Genomic DNA, 15,000 nt, shown 5'->3' on the forward strand with positions numbered 1-15,000 from the left:
TCTCTCTCTCTCTCTCTCTCTCTCTCTCTCTCTCTCTCTCTCTCTCTCTCTCTCTCTCTCTCTCTCTCTCTCTCTCGCTCTCTCTCTCTCTCTCTCTCTCTCTCTCTCTCTCTCTCTCTCTCTCTCGCTCTCTCTCTCTCTCTCTCTCTCCCTCTCTCTCTCTCTCTCTCTCTCTCTCTCTCTCTCTCTCTATATATATATATATATATATATATATATATATATATATATATATATGAATATATATATATATATATATATATATATATATCTATGAATATATATATATATATATATATATGTGTATATATATATATATATATGTATATATATGTATATATATATGTATATATATATATATATATATATATATATATATATATATATATATATATGAACACCTACATGTTGACTGATAACAACAATTGTTTAAATGAGATGCATAAATGAATGGATAGAATAAATAATTTACTGACCGACAGAGAGATTAAAAAATATGTATCGCTTTTTCACGGAAATTTAAAAGTGATCGGATGATATATCTTAGATTTTGGTTGCCATGCCATCTCCAGCCTCCCCTGCTCTCTCGGTGAACAGGAGATTTTATCCTTAGGACTTGCTACATGTAAGTAATAGGAAATTGCATAACAAATCCTGGAATATATATTTCAAGTGTGATAATTTTGTTCTTAGTATTACAAAAATGTTTTTTTTTCTTTTTTTTAGTGATTTATCAAGCATTTATGAAGCGAACATCAACTTATTGATTTGCTACTTAATTACTTATTCACGCATGCACACTCACCTTATTGCATACCTTATACTCGATAGTGTGGCTGCTCCTTTTCATGCTGTGTTGTTTCTTATCTATATTTTTTTCTCAATATTTTTCTTATTTTTTATTTTTTTACATATTTTTCTTTATACTTCACTTTTTATCCTATAATTTGTGTGACACTCGTTTTTAACTTTATTAGCATTTAGTGCAACCCGCGCATGTGTTACCCATATTTTTGTTTCCTAAAAAGAAGTATAACATATTTGTAATTTCTACCTTCCATATTATTATGTATCTTGAAATGTGAGTTGTTAATTTGTTTAACAGGAATTCATGTTATGCCTTTATATAAAGCAGTCATGTTCTTATATGGAAAAAATATATTTTCAGAGAAAGGGAAAGTGTTATGTATATATTTATGCAAAGGTCTCATTATATAGATTATTTCTTTGATATCAGATGTAATTTATAATTTGCTAAAACCTTGTTTACTCAGAAATTCCATAATTGTATTTTGTTCTTGTAATGTATCTTTTATTCTATGTTCTTTATACTTATCATTGTATTCAATGATTTTGTTAAATATGAATTAACTTAGCATCCTGTTTATTCACGTCATTTTCTCTGCCTCCATATCTTCACCCGTCCATATCTTGGTTGTCTCTCTGTACTTAGCCTAGCCATGTACCTATATCAATGAATTGCTGTACTTGGACATCTCTCTTCTTGGACCCGCATCCCAAATATGTCATATATCCATTGATATTATTCCCTCTCCTGAGAGAGAGAGAGAGAGAGAGAGAGAGAGAGAGAGAGAGAGAGAGAGAGAGAGAGAGATAGATAGATAGATAGAGAGAGAGAGAGAGAGAGAGAGAGAGAGAGAGAGAGAGAGAGAGAGAGAGAGAGAGAGAGGGTAATCACTCATGAGTGTATCATGTAGCAATCACACACGTCGGGAAAAAAAAATCATAAATATTCTGTTTATTAGAAGTGTGTTCTCACTTGGTGGGTTACCTTACTAGAAGTTCAGCTCACAATTATACAAGAACAGTTATATGTAACACAAAATCTTCCAATTATTTTATGGTAAGCATCACTGAATATCTTTATTCACACGTCACATTTCATGATTATCTACGGGCCCATGTTATTAGCTCTTCAGGCATCATAATGCTACATAGGTCAGCATAACAAGGAATTTGAATTTTAAATGTAATAATCTCTAATTATTTTGTATTTAACTATTTGTTTTAGATGGCCCATACTACTTAAATTACTTATTTTCGGGGTATGCTATAGTCTGTATATATATATATATATATATATATATATATATATATATATATATATATATATATATATATATATATATATATTTTAGAAAGTTTACTTAAGGTAATGACATTATATAGACTATGGTACAAGTTATTTGCTGTAATTATTCAATTTTTACCTACGTATTGAAGACCTTGGGACAAGAGGCCATTACCGCAAGCAATTATACATTTCTCTTCCTAGTTCCGTAATCTGAGATTCAATTTTCTGAATCTCCTGACCTACTCTTGCGATTGAAGACTGTACCGAGTTCGATTCCCCAGCACGCTGTATTCCCTTCTTTAACTCTTCTTTCTGAATGTTCAGTGCGTTCAGCTTTTCTTCCAACTCTGGCTTCGCCCTCGTGAGATTCGCGACTGTTCCTCTGGTGCGTTCAATGTCCTCTTCGAGACGACTATTCTCATCAGAGTGTCGTTTGATTAGAGTCACTTCTTCCTTTAGATTTTGGGATAAGGAGCTTTTCATAGCTGCTTTTGTATCTTTACCCTGTGTCAATTCGTTCTTAGTTCTGGTGGACTGTGTAAACTTTTGTCTAGTGGAAGAAATCTGCGTTTCAATTTGTTTGTTCTGTTCCTTGGCAAGGTGGAGTTCTTGCGTAAGCAGACTGATCTCGTTGTTCAGTTGGGCTTTCTCTCCTTCTGCCTTCTGGAGTGCGGACTTGGCTTCAAGGTTCTCTGTCTTGGCCTGCACTTCCTCATTTTTCAGCTGCAGCTCCTCCGTCTGCAGTTGGAGGAGCTGATCTTGCAACTGTTGCTTGGTGGTCCCTGCCTGGCGGATTCTCTCCTCCATCTGCTTGCGCTTTGCTTCCAGCTGGCCGCTCGCTTCTTGGTGTTCCCGGATTTGGTTGTCGTTGAGGCCGGTCCTTGTTTGCAAAGCTTCGCTGATGTTTGTACAAATACGGAATTCTGTTGAGAGGAGAAACTTGTTCAGACATCTACAAACGTGTATTATACTAATTATTTGTCCTTTACTTTACTTTCTTGTACCAGTCGACAAGGAAGAGCAAAGAGCATTGCGTAAAATGTTAACCCTACATATTAATCCTTGGTCACATTGCAGTGCTATGAATAACAGGCCCTATATAAAACAACCATGATCACTAATATATGCATGCGATAAAAATGCTCTTAGAGTTATTTCAATGCCTTTCTACCGGTTGCTCTCATCTCAGCACATATCAAGAACTTTGCACTTCACAGTCACGTCAATGTTATCTCACCGAACTTTTGCTCTCCTGACACCTATCCGATACTGATCCCTTAATGTAACCAATATAAGGGTCTCTGCATTTAACAGTCAGCCCATGAACTAATAGTGGCACTTAGTATACCTTCACCATATTTCTTGATTTTGCGTGTACTGTATAATACACAGACTAATTGCTCACTAAAATAAACAAGTTTGTTCGAATTCATGCCAAATATCTGCCAGCCTTCCGTCTGCATCTTCTTTCTGAGCGTTCTTAGATGCCAGTGACGCTCGAAGAGCAACAAGCGCATCTTCTTTCTTTTTCTTTTGTCCTTCCAACACTTTGTTTTCAGCTTCTAGACTGCGGATCCTTCCAGTCAGCTGATCAATCCCTGTCTGGATCCCGGTCTCTGCTGCCAGTGCATCCTCCTTGGCTTCCTTCTAGTCGGCGTTCCTTCCCAGCTGAGCCCTTTTCTCCCCTTCGGCCGTGGCCTTTCTCTGCTCGAGCTGCTCGAGTTCCTGGTCCAGCCGGGCCATTTGCTGCCGGATCTCCTTGCTGTTGCTTTCTAACTCTGCCACTTGTTGGTCTAACTGGGACTTGGTTGCCTGTTTCTGAGGTCGCAGTGCTTTCTCCGCCGCCACTTGGTCCTTCAGTGCTTGTGTTTTTGCCTGAAGGGAGGCCTTTTCTGCTTCTGTGGCGTTGCCTTTGTCCAAAAGCTGCAGGGTGTCATCTTTCACTCTCCGAATGCTGGCTTCCAGTTGCCCAATCGAGTCCTCCTTCTGCTGGGCCTCTTGGCGTCTGAGGTCGACCTCATTTTGAAGTTGGAGACTCTGTCCTTCCAGCTGTTGAATGACGGCTGCAGTTTGGTTATTCCTTTGCAACAGTTCTTGCAGTTCGTTCTCTTGTGCTTTCACCTTTTCCACAAAGTCGCTTGGCATGAAAGTACCTGTGGAAAAATTATATTTTCATCATAAATTAAAAGCTTTTCCTACGGAGCACATAGATTGAGCGCTTCTCAAGGCTATAATTGAGTCATTCATAGTGTTTTACACGCACTTGTATATGTATACATATATATGTATGTATATATACCTACATATATACATACGTATGTAGATAATGCATATTTATATACATATATATCTTTATCTATATGTCTATATCTAGCTTTATATCTTTAGTATATATATATGTTATATATATGAATACATATACACACAAACATATCTATCTATCTATATTTTAATTCATACACACACACACACACATGTATATATATATATATATATATATATATATATATATATATATATATATATATATATATATATATGTATGTATATATATACACACACATGCATATAAATATATACATATATATGTATATAAATATATATATATATACATATATATATGTATGCATTTATATACCACAGCAGGAATCAGACCGAAAACTCTTTCCTTTCGACACATTACAGCACTTAAAGGCCTTGATATGTATTTGTGTTTAAAGATCAGTTACAAGAGTGACTAATCATGCTCTTTTATATCAATTTTTCTGTTAATGTGTAAAAATATTTAGTTGTATTTCAGACTGTGCATTTACGTATCATGCCTGTGTCAGTGTCCGCGAGCGTGCTTGTGTGTATCAAATGAGTTGATTTAACTCGGGGGACTCACCTCGGTTGATGACGTCATCCTGCTGCATGTGTGACGTCAGAGCCTGGGAGAGGATTTCAAGGCTGGATGTCACTTGAACGAGGCCTGCAAAGGGGGGGGGGGGGGTAGGCATTAAAAGAAGAAGAAGAAAAAAAAGCAAAGAGGAAAGTGACACCAGCGTGCTTGTGTCGAAATCTGAGTGTACTTTCCATGCGTCTGCTTGTGCTTGCGTTCGTTCGTGTGTTGGTTTGCGTCGGTGCCTTTGTCTCGTCTGAGTGAATGTGCTTTCGTCTGTGCATGCATTGAGATACTTTATCGAAGATTGACGATAATTGTCGATTTGTGATTAGGTATGCACGATATATTTCTGAACAATAATCAAAATCTATGACTTTACTAGAGATCAAAGTAATATTCCTTCTCAGACGGGAAAAGGAAACCACTGAAAGGAATGAGTAAAGTAAAATCACCAAAGAAAGACTACTTATCCACTCCGTGAGTTCGTCTACTATCGTTATCGTCTCTCTATTTCCTTCGGGAGAGGTCGGCAACCTTCAACTGAATTGACAGCATCAACTCATCCAATATTATTCATCTAAGGATACGTCGGCGCAGTGGACTTTGCTTACCTTCACTCAGCTGCTGCGTCTGCGCTGTGTGGCTGCGGGATAACTGCGCCAGCTGCGTCGTCACTGCGGCGTCACCTTGGCAGGAAGAAACGAGTTAATTCCCCGCGATAGACGGCGTTAAGGCAAGGGGCTTTCTGAGCAACAGCAGGTGCAATGCGGGTGGCACTGAGTGAGCGAGGCTTTGCCATCACTATAGTCTCTAAAGTAAACAACAAAAGAGTAAAGATGATAATGAATGAAAATGAACCAGAAATAAACATCAAAATGATTGAAAGCCTCACCACGAGAGATGTTGCTGACGTTGTCGAGCAACTGGGCGATCGCCAGCTGGTTGAAGACGACGCTGGTGCGCAGATCCTCGTCGTGGGGCGCGGCGGCCGCCCACCCGACGGCGCACAACGACAACAGCGCCAATCCCAGCATGTCCTTCGAAGGAGCGAACGAGAGAGGGAGAGAGTTCCTGAAGTTCCTGACGGAGCGGCGCGAGGGAGTGAAGGCTTGAGGTTGCTGCGGCTACTTATAAAGGCAGGGAGCGGGGGCATGGGTCCCTGCGGAGGCTTGTGCAGGGAAACCCTCAGTGGCACCCCTGTGCCTCCGAGTGCTTGATGCTTTTATTAGCCTCCTGAATATTCATTTAGAATCACAAGGCCGGTTTGCAAGTGTTTAATTACCCTGTCATTATTCTTAACAACGCTTTAAGCAGTTAACTAATTTTTTCTTATAACTTTGTTTTCTGTTTGACTAATTTGAGCTACTTTTTTTCTTGTATTTTTCATGTCTTCCCTCAAAGCATTTCCCATCTCCGAATATCAAGAAGAAGCGAGAGGGAAGCTCGCGCTCAAGATAAGCAAGGTCGAGCTCGCCGACCCAGGCTGCTGCTGAGGCTCCTCGAACACGGCGGCGACACCGGGTGACGGAGGACTCGGGAATCCCGGTTCTTGGCAGGGATGCAGCTGTGCACACATGCGCACGCCAGGGCAGACGTATGTGTATATATGTACACACGGAGACATATATGCACACACAGTGTATATATGTATGCACACACTTATAAATATATATTTATATATATACATATATATATATATATATATATATATATATATATATATATATATATATATATATATATTCATATATGTTTGTATATCTATATATGTATGTATAAATATATATATACACATAAACATATATATATATATATATATATATATATATATATATATATATATATATATTATATATATATGTATTTATTTATTTATTTATTTATTTATATTTATACATGTATACATACATGCACACACACACATACACATATATATCTTTATATATAAATATATGTAAATATCAATATAATGATAGATAAAGATATCGATATGTGCGTGTATACATGTACACACGCCATCACATATATAAAATATACATAATAGAGCATTTATGTATATAAGAAATAATATATATGAAATATATAAGAAGATTCATCTGCATTCATGGATGTTTTATATGCGCGTGCGCGTGTGTGTGCACATATATATATATATATATATATATATATATATATATATACATTCATATACGTATGTATGTACATATATATACGTATATATATGTATATATATTTGCATCTCACACACTGAATACGATCAATTCATAAATATTCTGTTTACTATAAGTGCGTTGCCACTTGGTGGGTTACCTTGACAGAGGCGGTTCAGGTTCTTCTTACCACAGCTATGTGACAGCAGTTGTATGTAACACAATATCTTCAACTCCTTCTACATATCACTGAATCTCCTGAATTTCACATCACATTTCATATCATTTCTAAATGGGTGAGCATAACAATGAATTGCAATTAGAATTGCATTAGCCTCTTTGAAAGTTATTATTATTATATTATTTTTGTTAAATGGCCCTTGCTATTCATATCAATTATATTTTGGGTATATTATAGTTCGTTTTTTTTTTTGGTAAAGTTTACTACAAGTAATAACATTTTCATATAGACTTTAGCACAAGTAATTTATTGTAATAATTTAATTCTTTCCATACATTGCAGACTGTGAAACAATAGGTCAAAAGCAATCCTGGAAATTTGATGCTACGTCACCGATCTCATCTTCAATTTTCTGAATTTCCTGGCCTACTCTCGTGATAGAAGCCTGTACCGACTTCTCCGATTCCCCAGCACGCTGTATTCCCTTCTCTAACTCTCCCTTCTGAATGTTCAGTGCGTTCAGCTTTTCTTCCAACTCTGCCTTCGCCCTCGTGAGATTCGCGACTGTTCCTCTGGTGCGTTCAATGCCCTCTTCGAGACGACTATTCTCATCAGAGAGCCGTTTGATTAGAGTCTCTTCTTCCTTTAGATTTTGGGATAAGGAGCTTTTCATAGCTGTTTTTGTATCTTTACCCTGTGTCAATTCGCTCTTAGTTCTGGTGGACTGTGTAACCTTTAGTCTAATGAGAGGAATCTGCGTTTCAATTTGTTTGTTCTGTTCCTTGGCAAGGTGGAGTTCTTGCGTAAGCAGACTGAGCTCGTTGTTCAGTTGGGCTTTCTCTCCTTCTGCCTTCTGGAGTGCGGACTTGGCTTCAAGGTTCTCTGTCTTGGCCTGCACTTCCTCATTTTTCAGTTGCAGCTCCTCCGTCTGCAGTTGGAGGAGCTGATCTTGCAACTGTTGCTTGGTGGTCCCTGCCTGGCGGATTCTCTCCTCCATCTGCTTGCGCTTTGCTTCCAGCTGGCCGCTCGCTTCTTGGTGTTCCCGGATTTGGTTGTCGTTGAGGCCGGTCCTTGCTTGCAAAGCTTCGCTGATGTTTGTACAAATACGGAATTCTGTTGAGAGGAGAAACTTGTTCAGACATCTACAAACGTGTATTATACTAATTATTTGTCCTTTACTTTACTTTCTTGTACCAGTCGACAAGGAAAAGCAAAGAGCATTGCGTAAAATGTTAACCCTACATATCAATCCTTGGTCACATTGCAGTGCTCTGAATAACAGGCCCTATATAAAACAACCATGATCACTAATATATGCATGCGATAAAAATGCTCTTAGAGTTATTTCAATGCCTTTCTACCGGTTGCTCTCATCTAAGCACATATCAAGAACTTTGCACTTCACAGTCACGTCAATGTTACCTCACCGAGCTTTTACTCTCCTGACACCTATCCGATACTGATCCCTTAATGTAACCAATATAAGGGTCTCTGCATTTAACAGTCAGCCCATGAACTAATAGTGGCACTTAGTATACCTTCACCATATTTCTTGATTTTGCGTGTACTGTATAATACACAGACTAATTGCTCACTAAAATAAACAAATTTGTTCGAATTCATGCCAAATATCTGCCAGCCTTCCGTCTGCATCTTCTTTCTGAGTGTTCTTAGATGCCAGTGAATCTCGAAGAGCACCAAGCGCATCTTCTTTCTTTTTCTTTTGTCCTTCCAACACTTTGTTTTCAGCTTCTAGACTGCGGATCCTTCCAGTCAGCTGATCAATCCCTGTCTGGATCCTGGTCTCTGCTGCCAGTGCATCCTCCTGGGCTTCCTTCAAGTCGGCGTTCCTTCCCAGCTGAGCCCTTTTCTCCCCTTCGGCCGTGGCCTTTCTCTGCTCAAGCTGCTCGAGTTCCTGGTCCAGCCGGGCCATTTGCTGCCGGATCTCCTTGCTGTTGCTTTCTAACTCTGCCACTTGTTGGTCTAACTGGGACTTGGTTGCCTGTTTCTGAGGTCGCAGTGCTTTCTCCGCCGCCACCTGGTCCTTCAGTGCTTGTGTTTTTGCCTGAAGGGAGGCCTTTTCTGCTTCTGTGTCGCTGCCTTTGGCCAAAAGCTGCAGGGTGTCATCTTTCACTCTCCGAATGCTGGCTTTCAGTTGCCCAATCGAGTCCTCCTTCTGCTGGGCCTCTTGGCGTCTGAGGTCGACCTCATTCTGAAGTTGCAGACTCTGTCCTTCAAGCTGCTGAATGATGGCTGCAGTTTGGTTATTCCTTTGCAACAGTTCTTGCAGTTCGTTCTCTTGTGCTTTCACCTTTTCCACAAAGTCGCTTGGCATGAAAGTACCTGTGGAAAAATTAAACTTTCATCATAAATTAAAAGCTTTTCCTACGGAGCACATAGATTGAGCGCTTCTCAAGGCTATAATTGAGTCATTCATAGTGTTTTACACGCACTTGTATATGTATACATATATATATGTATGCATATATACCTACATATATACATACGTATGTAGATAATGCATATTTGTATACATATATATATCTTTATCTATATGTCTATATCTATTTTTATATCTATAATATATATATATTATATATAAATACATATATACACACAAACAGATCTATCTGTATTTTAATTCACACACACACACACACACACACACACACACACACACACACACACACACACACACATATATATATATATATATATATATATATATACATACACACATGCATATAAATATATACATATATATGTATATAAATATATATATACATATATATATGTATGCATTTATATACCACAGCAGGAATCAGACCGAAAACTTTCCTTTCGACACATTACAGCACTTAAAGGCCTTGATATGTATTTGTGTTTAAAGATCAGTTACCAGAGTGACTAATCATGCTCTTTTATATCAATTTTTCTGTTAATGTCTAAAAATATCTAGTTGTATTTCAGACTGTGCATTTGCGTATCATGCCTGTGTCAGTGTCCGCGAGCGTGCTTGTGTGTATCAAGTGAGTTGATTTAACTCGGGGGACTCACCTTGGTTGATGACGTCATCCTGCTGCATGTGTGACGTCAGAGCCTGTGAGAGGATTTCAAGGCTGGATGTCACTTGAACGAGGCCTGCAAAGGGGGGGGGGGGGTTAGGCATTAAAAGAAGAAGAAAAAAAAAAGCAAAGAGGAAAGTGACACCAGCGTGCTTGTGTCGAAATCTGAGTGTACTTTCCATGCGTCTGCTTGTGCTTGCGTTCGTTCGTGTGTTGGTTTGCGTCGGTGCCTTTGTCTCGTCTGAGTGAATGTGCTTTCGTCTGTGCATGCATTGAGATACTTTATCGAAGATTGACGATAATTGCCGATTTGTGATTAGGTATGCACGATATATTACTGAACAATAATCAAAATCTATGACTTTACTAGAGATCAAAGTAATATTCCTTCTCAGACGGGAAAAGGAAACCACTGAAAGGAATGAGTAAAGTAAAATCACCAAAGAAAGACTACTTATCCACTCCGTGAGTTCGTCTACTATCGTTACCGTCTCTATTTCCTTCGGGAGATGTCGGCAACCTTCAACAGAATTGACAGCATCAACTCATCCAATATTATTCATCTAAGGATACGTCGGCGCAGTGGACTTTGCTTACCGTCACTCAGCTGCTGCGTCTGCTTTGTGTGGCTGCGGGATAACTGCGCCAGCTGCGTCGTCACTGCGGCGTCACCTTGGCAGGAAGAAACGAGTTAATTCCCCGCGATAGACGGCGTTAAGGCAAGGGGCTTTCTGAGCAACAGCAGGTGCAGTGCAGGTGGCACTGAGTGAGCGAGGCTTTGCCATCACTATAGTCTATCTAAAGTAAACAACAAAAGAGTAAAGATAATAATAAATGAAAACGAACCAGAAATAAACATCAAAATGATAGAATGCCTCACCACGGGAGATGTTGCTGACGTTGTCGAGCAGCTGGGCGATCGCCAGCTGGTTGAAGACGACGCTGGCGCGCAGATCCTCGTCGTGGGGCGCGGCGGCCGCCCACCCGACGGCGCACAACAACAGCGCCAACCCCAGCATGTCCTTCGAAGGAGCGAACGAGAGAGGGAGAGAATTCCTGAAGTTCCTGACGGAGCGGCGCGAGGGAGTGAAGGCTTGAGGTTGCTGAGGCTACTTATAAAGGCAGGGAGCGGGGGCATGGGTCCCTGCGGAGGCTTGTGTAGGGAAACCCTCAGTGGCACCCCTGTGCCTCCGAGTGCTTGATGCTTTTATTAGCCTCCTGAATATTCATTTAGAATCACAAGGCCGGTTTGCAAGTGTTTAATTACCCTGTCATTATTCTTAACAACGCTTTATGCAGTTAACTAATTTTCTCTTATAACTTTGTTTTCTATTTGACTAATTTGAGCTACTTTTTTTCTTGTATTTTTCATGTCTTCCCTCAAAGCATTTCCCATCTCCGAATATCAAGAAGAAGCGAGAGGGAAGCTCACGCTCAAGATAAGCAAGGTCAACCTCGCCGACCCAGGCTGCTGCTGAGGCTCCTCGAACACGGCGGCGACACCGGGTGACGGAGGACTCGGGAATCCCGGTTCTTGGGAGGGATGCAGCTGTGCACACATGCGCACGCCAGGGCAGACGTATGTGTATATATGTACACACGGAGACATATATGCACACACAGTGTATATATGTATGCACACACTTATAAATAGATATATATTTATATATATATACATATATATACATACATATATACACACACACACATATATATATATATATATATATATATATATATATATATATTCATATATGTTTGTATATCTATATATGTATATATAAATATATATATACACATAAACATATATATATATATTTTATATATATATATATATATTTATTTATTTATATTTATACACACATACACATATATATCTTTATATATAAATATATGTAAATATCAATATAATGATAGATAAAGATATCGATATGTGCGTGTATACATGTACACACGCCATCACATATATAAAATATACATAATAGAGCATTTATGTATATTAGAAATAATATATATGAAATATATAAGAAGATTCATCTGCATTCATGGATGTTTTATATGCGCGTGCGCGTGTGTGCATATATATATATATATATATATATATATATATATATATATATATATATATATATATACATTCATATACGTATGTATGTACATATATATACGTATATATATGTATATATATTTGCATCTCACACACTGAATACGATCAATTCATAAATATTCTGTTTACTATAAGTGCGTTGCCACTTGGTGGGTTACCTTGACAGAGGCGGTTCAGGTTCTTCTTACCACAGCTATGTGACAGCAGTTATATGTAACACAATATCTTCAACTCCTTCTACATATCACTGAATCTCCTGAATTTCACATCACATTTCATATCACTTCTAAATGGGTGAGCATAACAATGAATTGCAATTAGAATTGCATTAGCCTCTTTGATAGTTATTATTATTATATTATTTTTGTTAAATGGCCCTTGCTATTCATATCAATTATATTTTGGGTATATTATAGTTCGTTTTTTTTGGTAAAGTTTACTACAAGTAATAACATTTTAATATAGACTTTAGCACAAGTATTTTATTGTAATAATTTAATTCTTTCCATACATTGAAGACTGTGAAACAATAGGTCAAAAGCAATCCTGGAAATTTGATGCTACGTCACCGATCTCATCTTCAATTTTCTGAATTTCCTGGCCTACTCTCGTGATAGAAGCCTGTACCGACTTCTCCGATTCCCCAGCACGCTGTATTCCCTTCTTTAACTCTTCTTTCTGAATGTTCAGTGCGTTCAGCTTTTCTTCCAACTCTGCCTTCGCCCTCGTGAGATTCGCGACTGTTCCTCTGGTGCGTTCAATGTCCTCTTCGAGACGACTATTCTCATCAGAGAGCCGTTTGATTAGAGTCTCTTCTTCCTTTAGATTTTGGGATAAGGAGCTTTTCATAGCTGCTTTTGTATCTTTACCCTGTGTCAATTCGTTCTTAGTTCTGGTGGACTGTGTAACCTTTTGTCTAGTGGAAGAAATCTGCGTTTCAATTTGTTTGTTCTGTTCCTTAGCAAGGTGGAGTTCTTGCGTAAGCAGACTGATCTCGTTGTTCAGTTGGGCTTTCTCTCCTTCTGCCTTCTGGAGTGCGGACTTGGCTTCAAGGTTCTCTGTCTTGGCCTGCACTTCCTCATTTTTCAGCTGCAGCTCCTCCGTCTGCAGTTGGAGGAGCTGATCTTGCAACTGTTGCTTGGTGGTCCCTGCCTGGCGGATTCTCTCCTCATTCTGCCTACGCTTTGCTTCCAACTTGGCGCTCGCTTCTTGGTGTTCCCGGATTTGGTTCTCGTTGAGGCTGTCCCTTGTTTGCAAATCTTCGCTGATGTTTATGCAACTGCGGATCTCTGTTGAGAAGAGGAGAGGTGTTCAGACATCTTCAAACCTGAATAGTATCAAGTTGGCCTTTGAGATTGAACTCATCGTCTTCTTTACACTATTCGAATAGAAAATAACAAACTTGAGTAGATAGACAAGGAAACAAGAATTGCACTGAGTAAGAGGTCAACCCAATATATTAATCTTCAATCACACAGCAATGCTCTGGATAACAAAGCCTATATAAAAGAATCATGATCACAGCAAAATATACAAGAAATGGTCATAGAGATCTTTCATTGCCTTGGTACCCAGTGCTCTCATCCCCTACAGAGCACATGATATAATCAATATCAGAGGCTTTTGCACTTCACAGTCACTTCGCTGTCAACCCAGAGAACTTGTCTTGTCCTTATACCCACTACCTTAATCCTTTACTGAACCTCTTATATGATTAATATCAGGGTCTGTGCACTTCCCTGCAACCACCATGAACAAATTGTGGCCCCTGGTATACCCACACAATAATCCTTGATCCTACATGTACTGTACAATACATAGACTAACTGCTGGCTAGTAACAAATGTCATCGTAGTTCTGAAATATATCTAACAATCTTCTGTCTGCTTCTATTTTCTTAGTGTTCAGAGATGCCAGAGACGCTTGAAGAGCACCGAGAGCACCTTCTTTCTTTTTCTTTTGTCCTTCCAACACTTTGTTTTCAGCTTCTAGACTGCGGATCCTTCCAGTCAGCTGATCAATCCCTGTCTGGATCCTGGTCTCTGCTGCCAGTGCATCCTCCTTGGCTTCCTTCAAGTCGGCGTTCCTTCCCAGCTGAGCCCTTTTCTCCCCTTCGGCCGTGGCCTTTCTCTGCTCGAGCTGCTCGAGTTCCTGGTCCAGCCGGGCCATTTGCTGCCGGATCTCCTTGCTGTTGCTTTCTAACTCTGCCACTTGTTGATCTAACTGGGACTTGGTTGCCTGTTTCTGAGGTCGCAGTGCTTTCTCCGCCGCCACCTGGTCCTTCAGTGCTTGTGTTTTTGCCTGAAGGGAGGCCTTTTCTGCTTCTGTGTCGCTGCCTTTGTCCAAAAGCTGCAGGGTGTCATCTTTCACTCTCCGAATGCTGGCTTTCAGTTGCCCAATCGAGTCCTCCTTCTGCTGGGCCTCTTGGCGTCTGAGGTCGACCTCATTCTGAAGCTGGAGACTCTGTCCTTCAAGCTGCTGAATGATGGCTTCAGTTTGGTTATTCATTTTCAGTAGT

At 39.5% G+C, this 15,000-nt stretch overlaps 3 protein-coding genes across 9 annotated transcripts in view; all 3 read right to left on the reverse strand.

The window, feature by feature from the left end:
- Nucleotides 1-1,747: 1,747 nt before the first annotated feature.
- Nucleotides 1,748-6,596, reverse strand: LOC113825866 (tropomyosin). 3 transcript variants are annotated; one of them, XM_070117716.1, is made up of 4 exons: nt 5,872-6,586; nt 5,591-5,665; nt 4,983-5,066; nt 1,748-3,018 (listed from the first exon to the last, which is right to left on the reverse strand). In XM_070117716.1, exons 1-4 carry the CDS (start codon nt 6,011-6,013, stop codon nt 2,264-2,266), a joined length of 1,056 nt encoding a protein of 351 aa, XP_069973817.1. In that variant the 5' UTR covers nt 6,014-6,586; the 3' UTR covers nt 1,748-2,263. The 3 variants fall into 3 exon arrangements, with proteins under 3 accessions (XP_069973817.1, XP_069973818.1, XP_069973819.1); XM_070117718.1 differs by lacking the exon at nt 1,748-3,018 and adding an exon at nt 3,597-4,248 and having other exon boundaries at nt 5,872-6,596; XM_070117717.1 differs by lacking the exons at nt 4,983-5,066; nt 5,591-5,665; nt 5,872-6,586 and adding an exon at nt 3,450-3,752.
- A 955-nt stretch (nt 6,597-7,551) lies between these two features.
- Nucleotides 7,552-12,028, reverse strand: LOC138860343 (tropomyosin, muscle-like). Of its 3 annotated transcripts, XR_011398303.1 has the most exons (5): nt 11,256-12,023; nt 10,973-11,047; nt 10,368-10,451; nt 8,849-9,653; nt 8,286-8,423 (listed from the first exon to the last, which is right to left on the reverse strand). XR_011398303.1 is itself a non-coding variant. In XM_070117722.1 (4 exons), exons 1-4 carry the CDS (start codon nt 11,392-11,394, stop codon nt 7,669-7,671), a joined length of 1,053 nt encoding a protein of 350 aa, XP_069973823.1. In that variant the 5' UTR covers nt 11,395-12,028; the 3' UTR covers nt 7,552-7,668. The 3 variants fall into 3 exon arrangements, 2 of the variants coding, with proteins under 2 accessions (XP_069973823.1, XP_069973824.1); XM_070117722.1 differs by lacking the exon at nt 8,849-9,653 and having other exon boundaries at nt 7,552-8,423; nt 11,256-12,028; XM_070117723.1 differs by having other exon boundaries at nt 8,282-9,653; nt 11,256-12,022.
- Nucleotides 12,029-12,893: 865 nt separating this feature from the next.
- Nucleotides 12,894-15,000, reverse strand: part of LOC113809272 (tropomyosin) — a 4,043-nt gene continuing 1,936 nt past the window's right edge. The window contains exons 4-5 of one of the 3 annotated variants that reach the window (XM_070117725.1): nt 14,310-15,000; nt 13,631-13,771 (exon numbers count right to left, since the gene is read on the reverse strand). The exon at nt 14,310-15,000 is cut by the window's right edge and continues 61 nt beyond it. In XM_070117725.1, the coding sequence (XP_069973826.1) occupies nt 14,316-15,000 (685 nt within the window). In that variant the 3' untranslated portion in view covers nt 13,631-13,771; nt 14,310-14,315. Of the gene's footprint in view, nt 13,772-13,921 lie in introns of those variants that run through there. The other 2 variants (XM_070117724.1, XM_027360815.2) reach the window with 2 other exon arrangements.

Source organism: Penaeus vannamei, chromosome 41, assembly GCF_042767895.1.
Source record: "Penaeus vannamei isolate JL-2024 chromosome 41, ASM4276789v1, whole genome shotgun sequence".
Lineage (NCBI taxonomy): Eukaryota > Metazoa > Arthropoda > Malacostraca > Decapoda > Penaeidae > Penaeus > Penaeus vannamei.